This window comes from Pteropus medius, unplaced genomic scaffold (assembly GCF_902729225.1).
Source record: "Pteropus medius unplaced genomic scaffold, Ma_sr-lr_union100, whole genome shotgun sequence".
NCBI classification, from domain to species: domain Eukaryota; kingdom Metazoa; phylum Chordata; class Mammalia; order Chiroptera; family Pteropodidae; genus Pteropus; species Pteropus medius.
The window spans coordinates 46897-71132 of NW_024344372.1; the positions used below are offsets into that span (position 1 = coordinate 46897).

The 24236-nt window shown below is 49.0% G+C and overlaps 1 protein-coding gene across 2 annotated transcripts; it reads left to right on the top strand.

The window, feature by feature from the left end:
• Window positions 1-1381: 1381 nt before the first annotated feature.
• On the top strand, window positions 1382-23933 carry IDS (iduronate 2-sulfatase). 2 transcript variants are annotated; one of them, XM_039870541.1, is made up of 9 exons: window positions 1382-1618; window positions 2521-2657; window positions 3336-3513; window positions 5001-5089; window positions 7569-7769; window positions 9309-9479; window positions 14939-15065; window positions 16276-16446; window positions 19560-23933. In XM_039870541.1, exons 1-9 carry the CDS (start codon window positions 1522-1524, stop codon window positions 20030-20032), a joined length of 1644 nt encoding a protein of 547 aa, XP_039726475.1. In that variant the 5' UTR covers window positions 1382-1521; the 3' UTR covers window positions 20033-23933. The 2 variants fall into 2 exon arrangements, with proteins under 2 accessions (XP_039726475.1, XP_039726477.1); XM_039870543.1 differs by lacking the exon at window positions 19560-23933 and adding an exon at window positions 19173-19446.
• Window positions 23934-24236: the final 303 nt, after the last annotated feature.

Here is a 24236-nt window from a genome sequence, read left to right on the forward strand (position 1 = left end):
TTCTGAACATCCACTGGAGCCATTGACCTTGGGCTCAGACTTTCGTGAAACGATAAGGCCATATTTTGTGAGAGAAAGGGCAAGATCCTGAGCAGCCACCGATACTGAAGTGTCAGGATGAGGAGGGACAGCTGAGGGGCCGCCTGACAGCTTGGGCTCTTGTCTGGGGCTGGCTGACTCCGAGGGGCTCAGTGTGCTCTAGTTTGGGGAGAGAAGGCAGAGGCTGTCCCTTCCCAGGGGTACGCCACACAGGCAGCAGTGTGAGGGGCCGCCGGTGCTGGGTCTCCAAGAAACTGCCAAGCAGGCACAGCAGCAGTGGCAGCAGGCTGCAGGCCTTGACCATGCTCCGGCTACCGCTTGAGAGGCACACTTCTCATGGAGAGACACCTTGGCCTCTACTTCCTGGCTCTGTGTCCTTGCTCAAGTGAGTCAGCCTCACTGAGTTTTGATTTCTGGCTTTATAAAATGGGAATGATAGTTGCATCTAGCTCACAGAGTTGCCGTGAGGAGAAAATTAGCGTGTCCAATATCAATACTAATATTTACCTACAAAGGGTCTCCAGTCCGCCTGGCATTGTGTTAGGATATTTCACTGGGGAGTAGGTGGGAGCCAGAGTGTGGACGGGGACGGTGGTGTCCTTCCCAACCTTCAGCCGCAGGCCGACTGTGAACGATTCTTGCCAGGGCCTTATGACCTTCCCTCCTCGCTTCTGCTGGTACCAGCCAGACACACCAGGCCTCTGTGGTCCTGTAGCACCATGGAGCTCGCTCCTCACAAAAGCTCCTCCCTCTGGCTGGAGCACTCTTCTTGTGGACGTGGTCGTGTCTTGGTCACGCACATCCAAGGTTTTGTTCTAATGTCGCTTTAGTAGCCACCTCCATAGAAATAGCAAGCGACTCCAGACCTTGCGTCCCAGCACCAGTCTTTGATTAACTGGCTATTTATTGCCTGCAAGCTCCAGAAGGGCAGGAACTTAGAACTCCCCATCTGCCATCGGTCCTTGGTCTCCATGTCTGTGGAATCACCGAGTGTTTCTTGAACAAATGCCTAGGACTGAAGTTCCTTTTAGGCGGAGGATGGAGGGTTCTCCAAGGGCTTCCGTGAAGGAGAATGGCATTTGGGCTCGTGTGCGAGGCAAAGTGACTTTTCTAGAGAGAGGAGAAAAGTAAAGGACTTTCAGGTGAAAAGCAAAGCAGGTGCAAGGGCCAAGAGGCTGGAAACCGCTGGTTAAAGACAGCGGTTGCATCACAGACCTTTGGGGAACACCTGGAAAGACTCTGCAGCAGCTCTCCAATCAGGACCTTGCGCAAGGGGTTCGCGCGGCACCGGCCCGGCGGTCAGGAGGCGGGGCGGGGTGACAAGGCGCGCAGGCGCACTCGTGATTCGGCGGCACCGGGGACTCCGGTCCCGGCCGCGAAATCGCGCAGTCTGCGTAGGCGGCGGCGGCGGCGGTTGCGGCTACCCGGCCCTAGCGCCTGGGCTTGTCACCGTCGCCAAGGAGCTGCCGCACGGAGGCGGAAATGCTGCCGCCGGGCTGGGGGCTGCTCTGGCTTGGCCTGGTCCTGGGCTCCACCTATGTCTCGCTGGGGTCCTGCAATCTGGCCAGCAACTCCAAAGGTGAATTCCGTGTCTTCTGTCAGATGAGATAATAGAGGGAATTCATCATCTGACGACTTTCCATCGTTTTCTTGCGCCATAAGTCCGTCGTACGCCGCTGCATTGCTCTCCTCATCACATCTTTTCCCTTAACAGCACTTTACCTCCAGGGTTCTGAACACATCTGTTCGTTCTTCTCATCTGCAAATTCGTTCTATTTTCTTACATAGTATATGCTCCTCACTCATGCGGTTCATTTCATTTCCATTCATTTCATTCCGGCACCCAAACATTCATTCCATTTATTTCCATTCATTTCCATTCCATTACATTTCCATTACCATTTATTCGTACCATTGCCATTTCCATTGTTCATTTCCGGCTTTATTTTTCCCCATCACCATCACCTCATCATCTTAAAAGCATACCATTATACATCTCTTATATCTTCACATATCATTTTCAGTACATTTTGACTTCATCATCACTCTATCGTATCCATTACCTGTATATCCACATCATTTCCATCATCACTCTATCTCTCTCCATTAGCACCAGTTCATTTCTTCTTGTCTGTGCATGAATTTTTTTAAACGCATAACTTTTCCATAGGCATATTTTATGATGCATTTTCATCAGTCATCTCATATTTTACATCCCATCTCCTCTTTCTTTCCCTCCCTTTCTCTCTCTTGCTCCCTTCCTGCCTCCCTCCTTCTTCCATGCATGAGGCCATGGCCAAAGTCTTACCCTCCTCCCGGGACTCGGGTCTCCCATGTGTACGCACTCCTGCCCTGCCTGGGTGGCTAGCTGTGCTGTCAAGGTTCAGGGGCCAGCCTTGGGTCTCCCATGCTAGCATGTACCATGGGCGGGGGTTTAGTGTCATGTAGGCGTTCTCAATGAGGACCCTCCCTCCAGTGCAGATGCTCTGAATGTCCTCCTAATCATCGTGGATGACCTGCGCCCCTCCCTGGGCTGTTATGGGGACAAGCTCATAAGGTCCCCAAACATCGACCAACTGGCATCCCACAGTCTCCTCTTCTGGAATGCCTTTGCCCAGGTATGTGGATGGGTGCCTTTGCTCTAGGTGTGGATGGGTGCCTTCTGCAGTGAGGGTTGGAGGTCCCCTCGGCTGTTGTTAGATGACACTAGTGGTGCCAGGCATCTGCTTATTAGACGGAAGCATCACCTGGAAAATGGCGATTGCGATAACCTGGCTGTCCACTGACAAGGAAGCTTGTGCCTCAAGGGTGCCCCTCCTCCTCGTGTGCAGGGTGCACCGTGGCCCTAACGTGCTCAGGATGGTCCTGACTTGCTTCCTTCACCAAATAGGGGGTTGCCTGGTGCTGAGAAAGAAGGGGTGCTGCAGAATGCCACCCTCAGATCTGCCGATTGGCCTTGGGTGAGGGCCAGCCAGCTTGTCATGGCGGCGCTCCTTCCTGAACCTCCTCACAGGGCCACCCCCAGGAGCCTCGCCTGCTCTGTGCACCTGTGAGACACTGTCGTGTAGAAGGAGGGCACGATCATCTGCTGGGATGAGGGGCTGAGTCCTCCTCTTCCTCTCTCCCGGGGACTTAGTTCTGGCGACTGGGGGAGGCCCAGATCCCACTGGTCGGGTTTGAGACGTGATGACTCAGCTGCCAAGCATTTGCTGAGGACTCAGAGGTTGCCTGGTTATGTCTGAGCTGCTGGCTGTTTTCCTCTGAGGGCATTTTTCTCTGCTTCTGCTCCCTAACAGCAAGCAGTGTGCGCCCCGAGCCGCGTGTCCTTCCTCACCGGGAGGAGACCCGACACCACCCGCCTGTATGACTTCAACTCCTACTGGAGGGCACACGCCGGAAACTTCTCCACCATCCCCCAGTACTTCAAGGAGAATGGCTACGTGACCATGTCGGTTGGAAAAGTCTTTCACCCTGGTACTGCTTGCTGTCCAAAGTCTGGGTTCTTTTCTGTTTCTTGCCCGAGTGTGGGCGGGTCCCCTCCTGGGGTTGGGGCTGTCTTTGTGGAGGCCTCTTGGGGCCGGGTAGATACCACCTTACTCACCGCTCGCTGCCTTTTACATAATATCGCTTCCCAACCTGGCCTTCTGTTCTGCCCCAGAGTGAAAAAGGGTTGAAGGAGTTTTCCTTCCTCTCAGAAACGTGTCGTGGTGTGGTGCCGTTTGGCTACTGGGGTGGAAGGAAGTGCTGTGGATAGGGAAGCGGCAGTGTCAGGTGTGAGTCCAGCTCTGCACCTGACCCTGCGTATTCTAGGGTCCTGTCGGCAAAGTTGGGGATATAGGCTTAGAACGTCTGAGGATGCCCTACATGGCCGGCGCTGCTGTTGCTGTCTCGTTGCCCAGTGAAGGAGCCGCTGCCCGTGGCCTGTGAACTAGGCCAGCAAAGCAGTGTAAACTGGAGGGCCGTGGGGTTGCGGGGGCTGCCAGTCAATACTGCGGCACTGCCTGCTAAATGGTTCTTTAACGCCAAAGTCGGAGAGCTGAAGCACAGGCAAACTTGAAGACTTTCAATGTGCGGAGGAATCGCATGGTTTGACAAAAGTTTGGCAGACAAGGGAAGTATGATGTAAATATAAATCAGTTGTATGCCGACCAGTCTGAGAGCTACATTTTGATGCCTCCCCACCCCCTACGGGGTGTGTAACTTTGCTGATTTGAGACAATTCTGTATATATAATTTTCTGTTGTGACTTGTTAAACATAACATTCCCATGCTATGAGGCAGTAATTTTGAGTGACAGCACAGTAGTCTGTCATACAGATGTGCTGTATTTCCTGCAAGTTGTCTCAGGTCGTTTCCGTCTCGCGCACAGCTGGGACGAATGTCTCTGGTGGCAGAGTGAACTGGTGGAACTGGTGGATCAGCGGTACCGCGTATCTGGGCCTCTGGGTTCCAGTTCCACCAGTGGCACTTCTTAGCTGTGCAGTTGACCTCGGGCGAATTATTTACCCTCTCTGAGCCTCAGCTTTCTGCTCTGGGAAGCTGGCATCATAGCCTCCTTGATTCTCTCACAGGGGAGTGTCCCAGTGCATGTCATTCAGCACTGTGACAGTGCGTTGAAAAGCCAAGCTCTATATGGACCGCAGTGCTTTTCGTTAGGGGCTTGACCGTTTTCAGTAGTGTTCCCCTCGCTCACCCTTTCGGGTTCCTTCCTAGGAGCCTAGTGTGAATCACCAGGGCTTTGGGGCCTGGGATGTCAGATACTCAGGACTCAATGAGACACCTAGAGCGTTGGCTTTAGGGGATTTATCATCTGGCCTATGCCCCTGATTTTTAGAAAGAAGCTGAGGCCTAAAGACAGGAGATATTTCGCCAATTGCTGACAAAGTTTTAACTTAGGGTGGGGAGGGCACCGAAGGATGCTTCATGCTTCACTTAAAGCCTTTCTCTTTTCCTCCCTCAAGGAATATCTTCTAATCATAGTGACGATTCTCCATACAGCTGGTCCGTTCCTCCTTATCACCCCTCCTCCGAAAAGTACGAAAATACCAAGGTAAGGGTGTGAAAGGGTTACTGTACTAAAGAGCAGCTGCTTTTCCGCTGTCTGGCAGTTTAAGGTTACTGGTTGAGAGGACTAGAGTTGGGGTCTTTAGCATCAGGTCCATTGGGGGAGGTGGCTTTGTTACAGAAGCAGGAGGGTATGCTTTGTTTTGGAACCTTATGCTCTAGTGCGTAAGGTTCATTTAAGGGCTCCCGGGGCTCATTGTGGGTAAGGCTCTGTGCTCAGGGTTGTAGGAGATGCGGAGACCCAGGAGGGAGAAGAGCTACCTGTGCTCCAGGAGCCTCAGCCTGGACTGGGAGAAAGGCATACCATTTGTCTGTCAGTCTGTCTGAGGCCTAGTGTATATGTTCAGGCGCTGAGACCTTTCACAGGGGTTTTAAAATTTTAGAGCACTGTGCTAAAGCAGGAATGTACGAAGCAACTTAATCTTGGTTCAGAGGACTCCCCAATGTATAAATGAAGCTAAAACTCTCATTTCAAAAACTCAGAAAACCAGCTGCAGGACTGAGAAATGGCATGCTCCTGGGAAGTATGTAGAGGCTGCTGTGGAGAAGGGTGTGGATTTGGGAGGTTGGTGGGGTGGTGAGGAGTAGTCAAAATAATTGAGAACTTTGCCTTTCAGAATGCAGCGAAAGCCAAGGGCTCTGGCCTTTGGCTTGTGGCTTGAGTCTTAACAGAATGAGAGTGGAGGACCCATCTGAATCCCTCCGTTCCCTCAAGCCGCCTTGTTACTTTTTATTGGCTCACTTACGAATGCGGGCCCCTGTCCACCATTCCCCACATGTGCTCTCAGAGCAGCGGGTCTGACGGGACCAGATCCTCCATGACAGCTGCAGATTGCGTGAACGTGGAGGGGAGTGTGCCGGGAGCCTGGTGCTGGGCCGTCCTGTCCCTGGGCCGGGTGGACAAGCCATCTCTTGGGAGGACGGTCCTCTCAGATGGACCAGCAGCTGCCGCAGCCCCTGGGTTTTGTGAGGTAGAAATGATATTGTCACCCTGACTTAGCCTGTGGCCAACATGGCCACTTTGGAAAATGAAGTGGTGTCTGTTCCGTGCATGGTGTGGTCGAGGTTCTGGAAATTCCATGGACTGTCACCTCATCCAGTTGACTGAGACCCTGTCCCGTGCAACCCTTAGTCTGTCTTTGAAATCACAGATTTTTTTTCTTTTGCTAAGAAAAATTTATGGTACAATTCTTATACCATAAAAATCGCCCTTTTAAAGTGTACAGTTCACTGATTTTTATATTGTCACAGCGTTGTGCAACCATCAGCAAAAAGAATCTAAAACCATTTTCATTACCTCAAAACTCAGCCTTATACCCATTATCATCCACTGCCCATTGCCTCTCAACCCCAGCCCATGGCAGCAACTGATCTTTCTTTCTCTTTGGATTTGCCTATTTTGGACATTTCGTATCGGTGGAATCGTGCAGTATCTGATCTTTTGTGTCTGGCTTCTTTCACTTAGCATAACGTTTTTGAGGTTGATCTATGTTGTAGCACGGATCAGAACTGTATTACTTTATATAGAGAAATAAAAATGGGCAGACTTCTTGAGTAGACATTCCATCTGCAGAAGATGTACCAGTTGCCATAAGGACACAGAAAGATGCTTAACACCTGGTCAAACACATTTTTTTAAAAAATTTATTCTGTAGTTGGTGGACGTTTGGGTTGTATTCACTTTTTAACTACTACGAATGAAGCTGCTGTAAACATTCCTGCACAGGTTTTTGTGTGGACTTAAGTTTTCAGTTATCTTGGGTAGAGTTGCTAGGTCAAGTGTTTGTGTGGACTTAGAATGTTATTTTATTTATGTATTGTTATGGTATTTACGTAGGAGTGGAATTGCTGGGTCATACGATGATTCTATGTTTAATGGTTTGAGGAACTGCCAGATTGTTCGTCAAAGCAGCTGCACCATTTTACATTCGTGTCAGCAGTGTATGAGGATTCCAGTTTTTCCACATTGGTTAACACTTGTTATTTTCTATCTTTAAAATTTATAGCCATCCTAGGCAGTATGAGTGGGTATCTCATTGTGGCTTTGATTTGCATTTCCATGATGAGTGAAGATAGTAAGCATCTTTATGTGTGCTTATTCGCCATTTGTATGTCTTCTCTGGATAAATGTCTCTTCAAGTCCTTTGCCCATTTTCTAATTGCCTTCTTTTTTGTTGTGGAGTTGGAGTCCGATTTTTTTGATCATTAGTTTACTCGGGCTTCCTTTTATTGTTTACCAGAGACAGAGGATTAACAGCAGGGAAGTAAGAGCTGGTGGATTTCTGGCCCTTCCCTTGAAGAGCAGAAACGCTTCTCTGTTTTAGTTTTACTTCCTGTGTGCCTGTCCTGAATGACTAATACACAACGGGCTGCAGACAGAAACGTGAAATCTATTGTGTGTGTAACCTTCGTGGCTTCTGTTTCTTGGGTTTCAAAGGCTGATTTCATGTGTTTTGTTTTGAAAGACATGTAGGGGGCCAGACGGAGAACTCCACGCCAACCTGCTTTGCCCTGTGGATGTGGCAGATGTACCTGAGGGCACCTTGCCTGACAAACAGAGCACTGAGCAAGCCATACGATTGTTGGAAAAGATGACATCGTCTGCCAGTCCTTTCTTCCTGGCCGTTGGGTATCACAAGCCGCACATCCCCTTCAGATACCCCAAGGTGAAGAGCTGGCCGAGGGCTGATCCCACACAGCCGGGACAGCTGTGTCATTTGCTAAATGAGGGATTCTTGTAATGAAGGTGGCCACGTGCCGCCATCCCCGGTCACCAGGGGTGCCTGACGGCCCTCGTGTACTCAGTGGTGTGAAGATAGGATTCAGAGATCACAGCTCGGAGGTTGACTTAGGACAAAGAAGAACCTTGTTGGAAACCCTTGGCCTTCTACTGCCCTGCACTGGAGGTCTTTATTTCTTTCCCTTGAATTCAGTGTGCAAATGTTGGGTTGATTGGTGCGATCATCACAGAGAAGTGAGTCAGAGCTTGCTGCCAAAGCCTGCAGTGAGAGATGGTCCTTGAGACACAATTCCGGGGAACGTTTTCAGTAATCACCTGTCCCCTAGGGGCTGTGCAGTCAGACTCGTGACACACAGGGCACTGCGCTGCTTGTTGGAACCTCAAATCCTGTGTTTGCATGCATATCCTGTAGAGCATGGAATCGCTTCCTTTTTAAAACATCTTTTTCAGTGTTTCCCTATCATGTTTCCCCGGGCCTGAGCAGCCCCTTCTTTTGACTTCACAGAGCATGGCCCTTGCTTGCAACGAGAGTAGAGAGAAGAAGACATGGTGCCGGTATCTTACTTTGATTGTCCCAGGGGACCTCGGCATCCTAGTGGGAGCTGTCAGCCCCCTGGATGCAGTGAGACTCACTTCTCCCGCTTCTTGTTCAGAAAAGAGTTAATGTAGCAGGCCTGTCATCCTTTGAAAGTCCTGCTTACGAGCTTGGACCTTGGCTGGGGGCCTGGACCTTGGGAGTGTCCCCACCATTCCCAGAACTGATGAGCGGCTCTTATGCCTAAAGCCCTGCCCTGCTGCTTGGAGTCTGGGATGTGGAGTATGTGTAGGCAGTGGGTGGCCAGGTGACTGCCCTGGGAACAACCCTGGGTACTGAGGCTTAACGAACTGCCCTGGTGGCAGCATTTCACACATGTCGTCACACGACTCATTGCTGGCAGCATTCACACCTTCGGTTTGACTTTGCCGACTAAGGACTCTGGACACCCGTGCCTGGTTTCCCCCAGATCTGTCCATGTGACTTTTCCGTTTCCTGAATGGCTTTGGTCTCCTTTCACTATCACCAGTCATAGCCCAGTATATGACCGTGCGCTGTCCTCTGAGCTCTGCCAGCGATTACCGACACTAAGGGTGGTTTGGGGAGCTGGCAGCACCTCTCCACACCTTTTCTAGTTGGACGGGAGGTGGCGATAGGGATAGGAGGACATTGGTTTGTATGAGGGAAGAGACCTGTTGCTGCTTGGTTTAGAGAAGAAAAGTCACGTGATTTTATTACAATTGGTATTTTGGGAGAGTGACCTAAGGCCTGACTTTCAGGTAGCGGGAAATATCTGGGGAGTGTTGGTGAGCCACTGTGTAAGTAGGCATCACCGACATAGAGACAATCAATGTAAACACTGGTGCAGTTTCAGCTTTGCGCCTTTGCCAAAAGTGACAACCTGGTGGCTTTGTGTGCTTTTCCTTCAAGGAGTTTCAGAAGTTGTATCCCTTGGAGAACATCACCCTGGCTCCTGATCCCCAGGTCCCTGCTGGCCTCCCTCCTGTGGCCTACAATCCCTGGATGGACATTAGGCAGCGGGAGGACGTCAAGGCTTTGAACCTCAGTGTGCCCTATGGCCCAATTCCTGTGGACTTTCAGGTACCAAGGACTTATTTGAGGGAAGGGTTGGACACTTATGACATGATTTCATTGGTGATGACACCTTCCTCAAGACATAGGACTCCATCCATCTAGTCTTACTAAGAACCATCCCCGTGCTAAGCATATTGCAAAGTGCTGAGGTTGGGGGTGGTCTGGAGGCATTTAGGACATGGGAGTGCTGAGTGGATAAAGAGTCTCCCAGGAAGTGTGTTCACTTCCACAGGGAGCATCTGGAGGTATAGTGATTCACTGGATGTGGGCACAGGTGGAGAAGAGGCCCGGGTCACCATCACTAACTCATGGGGGATGCTGTTTAATCTGGGCGAGAGTTCATCAGTTATAGGGTGGTGGGCAGCTCCTACACAACCCAGAATACTCAGGTTGCTGGTACTTGCAGGTCCCCTCTGTGGGAAAGCCTATATGGGCTCCCGTCACTCTCAGGGCGGCATTGTGAACAGCGTCTTGGCAAACAGGGAGCTGGGGCACCAACATGGCCAGTGCCATCCAGCTGCAATGTCTGCTGTCCCTTTGCCATGATGAGGGGGTGGAGCAGCCAGAGAGTTAGAATCCTCACACTGACTCATCAGCCACTCTCTCCCCGGAGTGCCAAAGACATGCTGACCAATGCAGTTTTGGGAATATTCCACATGCGGTCCCGCCCTTCTGTTAATGACGTGAGTACTCCAACAGGAAGTATACAATGGATGGAAGAAGGCAGTGTTTTCAAAGTGTGCTTCCTGGACCACCTGCTTCACAGTCGCCATGAGGTGATTATTAGAAGCACACAGTACTGGCCCTACTCGGACTTAGGGAACTGGCAGCTGGAGGTCAGGCCTGAGAACCTGCATTTCTAAAAATGCACACAGGTCACTCTGATGCACACAGAAGTTTAAGAGCCATTGCCGTAGGGTACAGTTTGCAACAAAACATAATATGCAGGTATTCATTGCTGTCCACACTTACTAGGCGCCTGACTTTGGAGAGCGAGATTTTGGGTGGTGAGGGGTGGATGTGCGTCCCTCGCATCTGTTTCATTCCTGAGCTTCAGATGGCAGTGGTGAGAGTTTGGAAAGCAGTTTGTCTGGTTCCTAATTTCCTGTTTCAGCAATTTGAGGTAGCTCAAATTGCAGCTCTGAGGCTGTACCTGATAACTATGTTAGTGACAGGCACTTAAAATGACCCTTTAAAGTGGACTGTGTACCAGGAAGGGTACTCAGCATTGTATGTGTGCTATCTCTTTTGGTCCCCATGGGAACCTGAGATACCTGCTCTGTCTGTTGTGTAGGCGAGGAAACTAAAGGCACACAGGTGTGGTGACTTGCTCCAGGTGGCACAGTTAGTGCCAGGAGAGCATGGGATCCCAAAGCCCCACGGTTTGTTTTGTTGGTTCTAAGCAGTCTGGGTTCAGATTCCTTTTCTATTCCATACCAGCTGCACAATCTCTGTCAAGTCATTTTACCTCTCTGAGCCTCAGTTTCCTTACCTGTAAAATAGAGGCAAGATGGAGACAGGTTTTCTGTGAGAACACCTACTTCGGAGGCTTTCAGGGGGGAGTACAGTGAACATGCTAAAGCATCTAGGACAGTGTCAGCTGCTTGGTGAAGGCTCCTTCAGCGTTCTCTCGTCCCCCATCCAGTTGGACTCAGAGTTGACAGCATGGCCCAGGGGCCCTCCCTGGAATGCTCATGTGTTGGTCCGTGCTCCACAACCACCTAGAATGTGGGCCCTGCTCACCATCCTCTTGCATCCGTGCCCAGGCCCCATCTCACTCAGCATTTCAGCCTGTCAGTTCTCTGCCCTTTTCAGCCTCCGGCCCTCTCACCGTGCTCCATGTGAGCCAGCCACATCAGGGCCTCACTTGGGAGTTTGCTACCTCCCAGGCCTGCTTCTCCCTGGCCACTGACTTGACAGCCTCTTCTTTTTGCAGTCCGCTTCCTCTGTGCCCTCGTTCCCCGCATACCTCCTGGGAATTCCAGGGTGTGGACTCCTGCTTTGCCCCTGTGTCTGGTCCTTTTTGGACTTCACTCCTTCTTTGAATAGCTGAGGTCCCGTGGCAGGCCACTTACTGTTCTTGCTGTCCCCTCAACATCTGCCCATTTATCCTTGCCCCACCTTCAATACCCTGATCATGGGATTGTTCAGCCACAGTCCTCTGCTCTCAGGCCTGAGTCCTCAGGGTGCTGGACAGAGTCCACACGACCGTGATGGGGAACACACACACCCATACACTAGCCCCAGCAGTCCGTGTGGTGCAGGCTGTCTGCCCAGCTCCTTCCAGCCCCTTAGGCCCCTCTGTCTGCCACACCCCTCTGCCCAGTCTCAGCAGATGACTGCACTACCTGTTTCAGAAATGGAGGCTAGTGGGCAGTCTGAGGGAGAGGAACACACAAGATGGACACAGGTACACATCTTAGCAGTGCCTCTTGCCAGCTGTGTGTCTGTAGGAAAGATAGTCAACCTGTCTGAGCCTCAGAGCCCTCCTGTGTAAGGTGGGAATGGTAATGCTCAACTTAAAGGGTGGATCGGAGGAGCAGATGGCACCCAGCACGTATGTGGTAAATGGTGCTGTTCATAGTGTCCCTCACTGGTGGATGGAGTCGTGGATGCATGTGTTCTGGGCTTGTAGCCTTCTCCCCAGTCTTAGAAGAAGCGCAGCAGGGGCTTGGTGCCTCCCAGCTCCGTGCCCCCTCCTTCTCATTTCTACCAGCGAGATGTCCTCTACCCGCTGACTTTGCACTCACCTCCACAGTTGCTCACATCTATCCCATCTTCAGAAGTCGGGCTTCCCTTGCCCCTGCCCGTTTCTCCTCTCTTCCCACTCTTGCTCTTCAAGGGGGAATGAGTGAAACGTGGTCTGTTCTGGCTGCGTCCATGGCCTCACTGTCCATTTGTTCTTCATCTGCCTCTGCACGGCCCTCTGGCTCCCCAGCCCACTAAAGAGTTCTCTCAGCTGGTCAGCACTGACCTTGTTGGCAAAGAAAATCCATCCCATAAGTGTGACCTTCTAAGACTCCTGCTGCTTTCTCACTGTTGACAAGTAGCACTCCTCCTGGGCCCTGGGCTCAACACCAGGACCCCCACTGTCTCCTTTGCACCCCTGTTCTCCAGCCTGGCTCAGCGAGTCCTGCTGAAGTATCCCTCCAACTCTGGCCTCGCTCCTGATTTTCAGACATGTCTGTCCACTCAGCTGCGAGAGCCATTCCCAGGCCACTGCCCATGGTGACCTCAGTGCCATAGGCCCCACGTGGCCACACCACCACTCTTGCTGTGATTTCCTCCTTTCTCCTACTTCTGTGCCCCCCACGCCCTTCGGTCAGGCCACCAGCTGAACCAGAACGAGTCACCTCGAGTCCCTTTATCTCTTCATTGTCTGCCCTCTCTCACCCCCGGGCCACTCCACTTGCTCCTAAATCCCTCAAATCCACACTGGCCTCTTGCTCCTTTGTCATGTCTTTCCTGACCACTGCAGTGGGTCAGGGAGTGATTTGTTCTTTCATCAAGTGTCATTCTGGCCCCTCATATGTGCTCAGCACTGCTCTGGTGCCATTTTATCTTGAGCTCTGGGCTGCTGCTGGAGGACTCATGCTCACCTGCAGCCCAGAGAGCATCGACTCCTCACCCTGAACACCCTCAGTGCCTCCCTTGGCTCCCAGCCTGGGACCTCTGCTCTTTGGATAGACCCACCAGATATGGATCATGTGGTCCTGACCTGCGTTTTCAGTGTTCTCCCCTGCCCCTCGGCCCTCATGTTTGATTCTCCAGCCACAGCGACTGGGTCACTGGTCCTGAACACACCGTGCTCTGGTGACTCTGTCCTGTCCGTACACCGCAGCCCCTGCCTAGAGCATTTTACCCTAACTTGTCTGGCTGCCAGCCCCTTTTGTCAAATGCTGACTCCTCTGTGAAGTCTTCCCTGATTTACCCAGGCTGACTTGAGGGCTCATTCTCCCATGTGATCCCCAGGCCCCACCAACAACCTGTGTGTTTTCTCATCTCCATGCCTGTGTGCTCCCTGGATGGGTGGCTCATTGAAGATGGGGACCACATCTGCTTCTTGTCCTATCTCTAGGGGCCAGCATGGGAAGGAAGGCATAGCATTGAATAGGACACGGCCATCCTAACAGGTGTCTTTGATCCCCAGGAGGATCAAAGTTCCCCAACTTAGAGGCTGAAGACTTTATCTAGTAGAAAATAGAAGTAGGCTAGGGTTTGGCATAGTCTTCCAGGAAGGTTAGATGGATATCTGTTGTCTTTACCTCATGGGGAGAGCGGTGAGTCTCATGATTATCCTCACCTGGCAGTGACGAAAAGAAGCCAGCACGTGCAGCTGATAAAATGGCTGGGTACACAGAGGAAGCTGGGGTTGTTCTGATAGGTCACTGGCCCCCTCATTTCTCAGCCTTGGTGGGAGCAGGGGTTCATCTTTTCCTTAATAATTGTGAATAAGGCTGGGAGGGGAATCATTCCAGAGGGGGCCATGGCTCTTTGACGTCAGCACTTGGCTTGGCCGCTCATGAAGTCCTGCTTGGGTTTAGGGACCATGGAGGGTGGGCTGCTGTCTCATCACTCCACTGCTCTCATGCCTGCTGGGAGTTTGTTAGAAATGAGCTGCACATGATAGCCGTGGTCCATGAGGATAAGCAGTTGCCACCTTCTGCTGGGCTAGAAAGTGGGCAGAGGAAAGGCCCCACCCAGGGCTGCTGTTATGAGTTGAGTTGTGTAACTCAAAAAGATGCTATGAAGTCCTGAGCCACAATACCTCAGAACGTGACCTGATTTGGAACTAGGGTCATTGCAGATGTAACAAGTTAAGATGAGGTGGTACCGGAGTGGTGTGGGCCCCAATTCAGTCTGATCAGTATCCTTATGAGAAGAGGAGAGAGACATACAGGGAAGGACAGCATGAGGAGATGGAGGCAGAGACTGGAGTGCTACAGCTACAAGGCGAGGAACACCAAGGACTGCCGCCACCTCCAGAAGCTGGAAGAGGCAAGACCCTCCCCTCGAGCCTTCAGAGAGAATGGCCCTGCCGACACCCTGATCTCAGACTTCTGGCTTCCAGAACTAGGAGACGGGAATGGATACAACTGTGTGGTGTCTTTGGCGTGACCCTCAGCAGAGTTTGGAGGGACTGAGGGGTCAGTTTCTCCTTTCCTGGGACCCATAAGAGTATGTGGAGGAGGCAGGAACAGTAAGTGGCACATCCACCTACTGTTATCTGTGCCTGATGTGAAAGCCGATCCCCTTACATAAGAATCTTTCTTTTGGACCTGCACATTTCGCCGACTTTGGGGCAAGGGGATGCAGGTAGTAGGGAAATGAATGCTATGTTTTGAATGAGAAAATCAAGGGCATCAGCAGAGGTGTGGTGTTTGGGAGGGATGTTCAGGTGAACACTGTGTGTATGCCACAGCAATTTCAATCACAGCCACTCATTTTTTTTTTTTAATTTGCAGCGTAAAATCCGCCAGAGCTACTTTGCTTCTGTTTCATACTTGGATACACAGGTTGGCCGCCTTTTGAGCTCTTTGGATGATCTTCACCTGGCCAACAACACTATTGTTGCATTTACCTCAGATCATGGTAAGCATTTGGAAATGCCCTGGTGAGTCACTCAAAGTCTCTGAACTTTTCTGTGAAATGTGCTTTTCTAGATTGCCTTAAACATAGGCGTGTTTTCTTTTGGGAATCAGTGGTACCCTGAGTCTGGAGTCTCCGGGTGCTTTTATGACCACCTTATTAGTCCTGGGACCTCTCTCAGTGTCTCTGTGGGTCAAAGGAGCATGCTGGATGTTTGGGTGGTAGAGGTGGTGGGTGGAGGGAGCATAGTAGCAACCCTTTTTTTCCTTCGTGAACTCAGCAGGAAGGCCCACCCAGAAGCTCTCCTCAATCTGAGGCAGTTGCATACTAATGGCCCTTCTCAAAGAGCCTTCCCAGCACTTCCTACATCTGAACCCCAAGAGCCTTCTCAGATCCATACATGACAGCTTTTTGTGATTTTGGTTATTTCAGCATACCTAAATCATCAATTCTATAATCTCTATCTTTTTTTTTTTTAATATCTAAAAGTGCTCAAACTTAAAAATTTGAAAATTTCAACTTGAGTATTCAAATTATCTTTGCAAGGATATGTTAAATCATGGTATTGTTTTTCATCAAGGATTTGGAATCAACACACACAAGAATTTGAATCAACACACACACGAGCACACACACACACACACACACACACACACACCTGCCACTGCATGTCTTCAAAAATCGAAAGCAAGCTATCCTTATCGTTTGTTTTGTGCCACAGTTTCACAGTTCATTTTTTTGGTGGTACACACCCAAAAGTGAAAACTTGAGCTTTGAGAATTTAGTCAAGATAGGTGAGCACAGGACAAGGCAATGGTGACACAATATCTGTCGGGGTCCCCGCCTAGTCAAGAATGAGCCCATCTCAGCAGGGAAGGTGGGTCTGTGGGGAACACACTTGTCCCTTGGAGCTGACCTGAGTTACATATTGCTAGTTGCTTTCTAAAAGAAGATACTTTAGTTTGGGAATTTAATAGATATATGTATTTTTCCTTTTGAAGGTTTCCTCGTTCAAGATAAATGTCTAACTTCAAATGAAGCAATATTCAGGTGAAATCACCTTTTTTTGTGGTAATTCTAGAGGAATTTCTTGTAGGTGATGAGTTTTTGCTTCCTCTGGTTTTTCCAACAGGAAATGAAACGGTGTCTAAAATGAACTGTAACTGTGATGTGATTATTCGTTTTCTGTCATTTTATGCTTTTTATGAACCAGGGTGGGCTCTAGGAGAACATGGAGAATGGGCTAAATACAGCAATTTTGACATCACTACTCGTGTGCCCCTGATGTTCTATGTCCCTGGAAGGACGGCTCCACTTCCGGAGGCGGGCAAGAAGCTTTTTCCATACATCGACCCTTTCGATTCCTCGGAATTGATGGAGCCAGGTATACCAAATGCTGACCTGCCTGACAGTAATAGCTCCTTTAGTTTATATAAATCCCTTTACCAAATCATGGCCTGGGGATTTACCCTGTCCATTTTTCAGCCCACCGTTGGCATTTACTGCACACATTTCCTGGGCACTTCCCACACTCTGGGTCACAGAGGAGTGGCAGGCCCAAAGTAGACAAGTATGGCCTCTGTCCACGAGGAGCCATGGAAGGCAGGGGTGGGAGCCAAGACAAAGGAGCAGAAGGCATCCGCAGGATGGGGAGGGCTATCCTAGAGGTGACAAACAGCTGCAAGAAGGGGACAGCAGACTCAGACTCTGCCCTGACCCCCCACCCCAGTCCACAGATGAGCAGAACTGCATTACCTACTTCTGGCAGGGACTCGGCCCTTTGCGAGGGAGACATCTGCCGTTTTGGCAGTTCATCAGTCTAGTGAACCACTAGATCTGCAAAATTAGGTGATTCTTCTTCTGCCCTCCCAGACAGTGAAGGGCAAGTTTACTTTGAGTTCTGCGTGCCAGTCCTTTCGAGCTTTGAAAACAGCATAACCTTCTCTTCTCTAGGTTGAAATCCCCAGTACTTAAGCCGTTCCTCTCAAGATAATGTTAGACCCCCGTGGTTATCCTGGTCTCTGTCTTCTAAAATGCTCAAGTTTGAGAAAGCACTTCCAGAAATGTCCCTTACACAAGATCCCCTCCCTGCCACACTGGGTGGGTTGGGTAGATTTTAGTGAGTTGTCACCCGACTTGATAGGCACAAGTGCAGACATGAGGTGTGTACTTCAGAAGACATTTGCTGTTTCTGGAGTGCTTTGCCCCCTTTCTGGACTTCTGCATTTAACCCATCTTTAACGTGTACATGCTGCACTTATATTGATTCCCATTTAAATTTTTCTGGTTTTGGACCATCATTCTGGCCTTTCTGGATCTTTCCAAGTTTGCCTTCTAGAAACTTCTGTTGGCAGGTGTTCAGCAACTTATAAATTCATATAACTGCACTGTCTTCCAGTTTATTTCCATATTTTATGTCTAGCATAAATCTCTTGCCTGAGCTTCGGACTTGGATTTCCAACAGCCTGTCACACCTGGCTCGTCTCACCTCCCCAAAGCTGAACTTCTGACCTTTCACTTCAGACCTTTCCTTTGACACTCTTACCCTTCTCAGAAAATGACAGTAGTCTCTCAGGCCAAAAACTTGTGGAGTCGTCTCAAGCCTGTCTTTCTCTCATATTCCATGTGATATGCAGTGCATCCGAAAGCCTGCCACTTTCCATTCAGAATCTGTCCGTCGCATTTCTCACCATTTCACGGCCACCATTTTTGCTGGATTAACTGCAGCAGCTTGCTAAAGTCTCTTGGCTGTGCCCTTGATCGCCCAAAGATTTTCATCCTCGCAGTATCCCAAGCGATCCTGTGAAAACCCAAGTCAAATTCTGTCATAGCCCTACTCTGGAGCCTCCTGTGCTCTCCCATCTCACTCTGAGCAAAATTCCTTACAATGGCTGACAAGGCTTGACGTGATTTGGGGCCCTCCTTAGCTCCTTGACCTCATCTTTTTAGAAGGTCCCCGGCCAGTCGTCTTGTTCAGCGGCCTGAATTTGTGCAGTAGTCTGCATTTGTCTGATTGCTATATCATGACGAGATTCAGGGTAAACATTTTGACATAGGCACTGTACGTGAGGTTGTGTGCTCCTGTTGTATCACATCAGGGGCACTTCCTGGTAGCCTGTGCCATTATTAGCAATGCCAAGTTGACTCAACTGGTTACGGTGGTCATGTCAGCCAGGTCTTGCCATTGTAAAGGTAAAGTTTTAAAACATTATTTTTACTTTGCTTACAAATCAAATGTGTACGAAGTAAAATTAGGCAGTGTAGAGAAAACCTTAAAGATCCAGAAAGGCTAGAATGCTAGTCCAAAGCCAAGATACATTTGAATAGGAATCAATGGAAAGTGCAGGAAATAGACTTTAAAGATGTATCAACCACAACGAGATATCATTTCACATTTATTAAGATAGCTGTTATCAAAATAAACAGAAAAAACAGTGCTGATGAGAATGTGGAGAAATTGGAACCTTCAGACATTGCTGGTTGGGAATGTGAAATGCTGCAGCCATTGTGGACAATGCTTTGGTGGTTCTGCAAAAAGATAAAAGTAGAATTGCCATATACGTGACTCAGCACTTCCACTCCTAGTTGCATATCCCACAGAACTGAATACAGGTATTTAAACAAAAACTTGTACGCAAAGTTCAGTTTATTATTCACAATTGCCAAAGGATAGAAGCAACCTAACTGTTCATCAACAGATGAATGGTTGAACAAAATGTGGTGGAGAGACAGCAGAATATTATTCAGCCTTTAAAGGGAAGGACAGTCTGACCCATGCTGCAACATGAAGGCACCTTGAAGACGTTATGCAAAGTAAATGAGCCACTAACAAAAAGACAAATAGTGTATAATGCACACATCTGCGGCACCTAGAATAGGCACATTCATAGGGACAGAAGGTAGAATGGCTGTTGCCAGGGGCTGGGAGGAGGAGGAAGTGGGGAGCCACTGTTTATTGGGCACAGGGTTTCAGTATGCAGGATGAGAGGGAGCTGGAGATGGGTGGTGGCGATGGCTGCACAATGTGAATGTGATCGATGCCCCTGAACTGGATGGACACTTGAAACTGGAGAGGGCAGCAAAGATTCCGTTGTTTGTATTTTACCACAGTGAAAAGAGAGACATGAAATGCAGACACCCGGAGAGGAGCGATCTGCAGGGTGGTCCTCTGAGACGCGGGATGCCCCGTCCTCCACAGACCTTTACCCAGTGGCTTGGGCCTCCACTGACAGTCCTCGCTCGGTTAATGACACACCGATGGACCCAAATGAAGTAGTCTTTAAAAGTGCTGAGAGGCTGAGGGCACCTTCAGTTTGCATCCTGTCCTTGTGTGAGGGTCTGAGATGGCATTGCTCCTAAGATTCTTATGCTAAAAGTACACATTGTAAAAGAAATCGCCAGACAGCCCGTGGAGCCCAGATGGGCTTCTTTACGGAGCCAGGCAGGATGCGGTCTGCTTCTGTGCTGTAACTGTCGCTGGGTCTCTTCCTCCTGCAGGCCGGCGAGCCGAGGACCTCGTGGAACTTGTGTCTCTCTTCCCCACGCTCGCGGGACTTGCAGGACTGCGTGTGCCACCTCGCTGTCCGGTTCCCTCGTTTCACGTGGAGCTGTGCCGAGAAGGCCAGAGCCTTGGGAAGCATTTCCGACCCCATGACCTGGAAGAGGATCCGGCCCTCCACGGGGATCCCCGTGAGTCCATTGCTTATAGCCAGTACCCCCGGCCCGCAGACTCTCCTCAGTGGAATTCTGACAAGCCGAGTTTAAAAGATATCAAGGTCATGGGCTACTCCATACGCACCATAGACTACAGGTTCACTGTGTGGGTGGGCTTCAGTCCCCATGAATTTCTGGCCAACTTTTCTGACGTCCATGCAGGGGAACTGTATTTTGTAGATTCTGACCCTTTGCAAGATCACAACATGTATAATGACACCCAAGGTGAAGACCTACCCCGATTACTGGCACCTTGAGTTGTGCCGACCACAGAGGGCGTGTATATAATGTGCCCCCTTCCCGCTGGAGAGAGAAGGACTTAGAGCTGGTTCCTTTCTGATTACCCACAACACCGGAAGCAGGCGAGGGCTGGGCAGTCACAACACGCAGCGGCAGTTGGGCCTTACAGTCTGTAACAGCCCAACTTCGGATTGGGTCTTTATTGATTTCTATTTAGTAATTGAACTGGGGCTACGCTGAACCTTTTCTTTCTTTCGTTTTCCCAAAAAGCTCATTTATTGAGTGAATGAGTACAGAGTGAGCTAACTAAAATTGTCAGACCTTTAGACATACCTTGATGTCATACCTTTAGACATCAAGACCGTAATAACCAAACATACCACTGTACTCAGGAAACACCTTAATTATTTGTGGAGCTTAGTGCATTTCAAAAAGTAAGCATATATCAAATGAGGTTTGACACTGTGTTCCTGGTTCTTTTGTTTACAATTTAATAACATTCATATGTATCCCAGTATATTAAGGATATTACTTCAACCTGTAATCCAGGTTTCTTTATAAAACGTAAAGTGAAATAATAGTGCTAGACGCCATGGCCGTAAAGTCTTGATCCTTAACTTTTGTTTCTAAAATTGTAAACTTTCAAAATCTAAACTTAAAATATACAAGAAGCGAGTAAGGTGGAATTTCTACATCAAATAATAAATCATGCTCACTAAACTAGAGGCATGAGATGTATGGGGAATTCAGTTAAACATTCTAGAGATTTTCTGGCCCAAATAATAAGGTATTAGCCAATAATATAGCCCTTGAACCCAAAGGCCGTCTGTTAAGAGGCAGTGTCAGTTACAATGGGAAACATTTAACGGCGTGACTGTATCCACGAACTGAGTCACTCAGACCCTGTTAGCATTCTCCTTCCTCAGCGATGGTTGGCTGCAGGCCTCCATTATCCAGGAGGCAGCAAATATTCTGCTCTTAATTGCTGCTTAAAGGCAACATTAATTTTATTAAATCGTACGTTATTTTGAGAATTTCGAAGGCTTTTCATTAGTATAATATTAGGTCATTTCCGATCTCCCAGAACATCGTTCTGTATTCCCTAAATACATGTGAAAGTAACCAGCAAGGCAAATGGCTGTGGTGAGCTTTGCTATGTCATCTTCAGAAGGATGGAAAGTTCACAGCATTTTCACAGTACGTCGAAGCCGGTCAATTATCAGGAGTCACCAGAAGAGTCCAGAGCTTTCTGTATAAACATTGACTACAGTCCTGTTTCAAAGTGAGTAATTTTAGGAATTCTGTCTTTACAAGTGCTTCAGTGTTTCAAGGTAAATATCGGTGAAGGGAGAATAACGGCAAATCAGCTCGAGTTGCTGCAGGCCATTAAATTGTGACCAAAAAAGACCAGAGGTGGTATTACGTGACTACTTCAAGTCAGTCAAAATTAAGAATTCCCTAATTAGCCTGCAACCGAGGTATACATGATAACACGACGATCTTGTAGGTAACTGACCTAGCGTCTGGCCATAAGAATTTCTACCTGAGCAGTGAAGGCCCTGTTCATGTCTGCCGACGCTGACGATGGGCTCCCTCGCGGAAGCCTCACCTTTACGTGCAGACGGCTTCCCTCAGCCTTTTCTTTCCCCATCTTCATCCTCTTGTGGCTCTTGTCACTTCTGCTAAGATTTTGACAGTCCAGTCGGTAAATTCCTCATGAGGCGCTTCCTGCGCCTTTAGCTATATCTCCTACTCCACAGTTATAGTAAGGTTTAACACAGGGTTTTATTTCACGTTCGTTTGCCGCTCCTGTTGGCTACAGCATGTACTCCTTATCACTTTCTTTCTCGCTTTGTTTCTTGAACAGTGTTAGCATCAAAAATCTCAGTTCTGCTCTTGCCGAAGTGATGAGCCGAACCATGCAGGAAGAGAATGAAGTGACTTGCACGTAGGATGTGCAGCTGCCATTTTGGCAGTAATCCACCCGTGGGACCAAAGCGACATCTGGCTCTGGTCTCCATGGGGTGCTTTGGCTAGAAGTGCTTCTGTCTTCTCTCCCCTTCGTGAGGGCATAGCCTCAGGATGCTTCAGCTCGCCTTAGGTTGTAGCTTTTCTTGGCCTCTCTTTACAAATCTCTCTTGTTGGAAACCAGGAAGGGTGCATTTCACGTTCAGGGGCACGCTGCTCCAACTCCTCTCACGGATTATGGTTGTTTTTTGTGTTTCCGACACTGAACCCAATTTAGAGCCGGATCGTGCTTCCTTTTGCCTGTCTCTGACACGCATTGGGATGAGCAGCCACTTTCTGGTTTCGGATATCAATGCTGACGACATTTCTCATCTTGACTTGACTTAGAGAAGCCACATCTTTGCTGCTTCACATAACTTTTCTCCTATGCCACTGAGCTGGGCATCTTTTATAAATGATTCCCCAGCCAGTTTATTTGCAGAAAGCCCCATTTCACTTCAGCAAGAGTTGTTTTATACAATCTAGTTGAAAGCAGAACGAGCGATCCCCGAAATTGTGAATGGCCTTAAATCAGTGGCTCACAACTGTGAGCGTGGATCGGAACTACACCAAGGGCTTGGCAAATCAGGGTGTTGGGCCCTTCCCACAGAGGTTCTGATTCAGTACGTCCGGGCTGGGGCTGGATCATTTCATTTCTTATAAATCACACTGCTCCCCTGAAGACCACAGTTTGAGAAACACTGCCTTACATGCGTGCCGTCCAGCAGCCACTAGGCACATGCGATTTTAAAGTAGTTAGAAAGAGAAACATTTCCAAAGCATACTCTCAGTTGGACTTGCCACACTTCACGTGCTCAATAGCCACATACGCGTGGTTTGTGTCACCATATTGGACAGCACAGCTCTAGGAGCTTTCTGTCGTGGCAGAAAGTTGATTTCACGGAGCCGCCCTAGGAGAACGCTGAATTTCAGCTGGATCCACCTGGCTTTTGGCAAGGCCCTCCTGTAAGCCTCTTTTCGACCCTGTGTTTGCCTGCAAAGACGTGTCCAGAGGTGAGTGACGTATGTTCGGTCTCAGCCTACTGTAGGAGTTCGCTCTGGCAATCAGCCTCTTCCTCTCCATGCCACGGCCATCGCCCCAGCCTATCCCAAGTAGTTTACCCGCCCCTCCTCTTTCCTCCCTGGTCCCTAAAGAATCCATGTGTCTTCCTGAAGTCCCTCTTTGATCCTGCCCTTTGAGAACACCGTTAGTGCCTACTACCAGGTCTGCACAGACCTCCACTGAGAAATCAGCGTCTTCCCTGACTCCACGAAGCCCCTTTCCTCGGCCGACCAGTTTGCACACTGGTCCCACACTCTCCTGTGCCGATCCCTACCTCCCTGTCCACCCCTAGGTTGTCCCCTCCTCCCTTCTCCATCCTTCCATGACCATTCTTCACATCCTGCTCCCATGCCCCCACCTCTGAGAGGCTGAGGGTTTGTGACTCTAGACTGTGTCTTGGGATGAAATGACATCACCGAAGAATCTTGTCATCCCCTTACTCTAAAAACAGCATGTATTTCCCGATCATAACATTGTGTTAATTGTATAAAAATTGGAAAACAGAAATTTAGTAACAGGTCAGAAAACACATCAGTACTTTACCCCAATAGTCACTTAATGTCATCTTTGCGGTGTGTGTGAATATTTTACATTGTTGTCATCACACTGTGTGCTTTATCATGCAATTTTATATTCTCGTTTTTTCACTAAGTAATATATGTGGTCATTACAGATTTTTGCAAAGATACTTTATACTAGCGGTAATATATTTTATCGTGCAGTGTTTATCATACTTTACCTAACCTTCTTTGGATTATTGGAAATTTATGTGATTTCCAAATTTTCGGTATTGTAAATAATGTTCTGATGAACAACTTTGTGAATAAAATGTTTTTATGTATTTCGAATTGCTCCCATAGGATAGTCTCTCGGTGCCAAGCAGTCAAAAGCTTCTCTATTTCTCTCCTTTCTCTACTCTCCTGCTACCTTAGGGAAGTAAAACTGAAAGTAAAGCAAACAAGTGTACAGATAAAAACCATAAAAAGCAATCAGCCAACAACAGCATCATCAAGAACAACAAGAACAAATCCACCCCTAATGATAATAGATGAAAGAGGTATCCTGCTTAACCTTCCGATTCTTTGCTTCTTGGTGACCCTGATCGTGTTCTGTCAGTATGATTGCTGGGTCTCTGTATTTCCAGTGTGTAC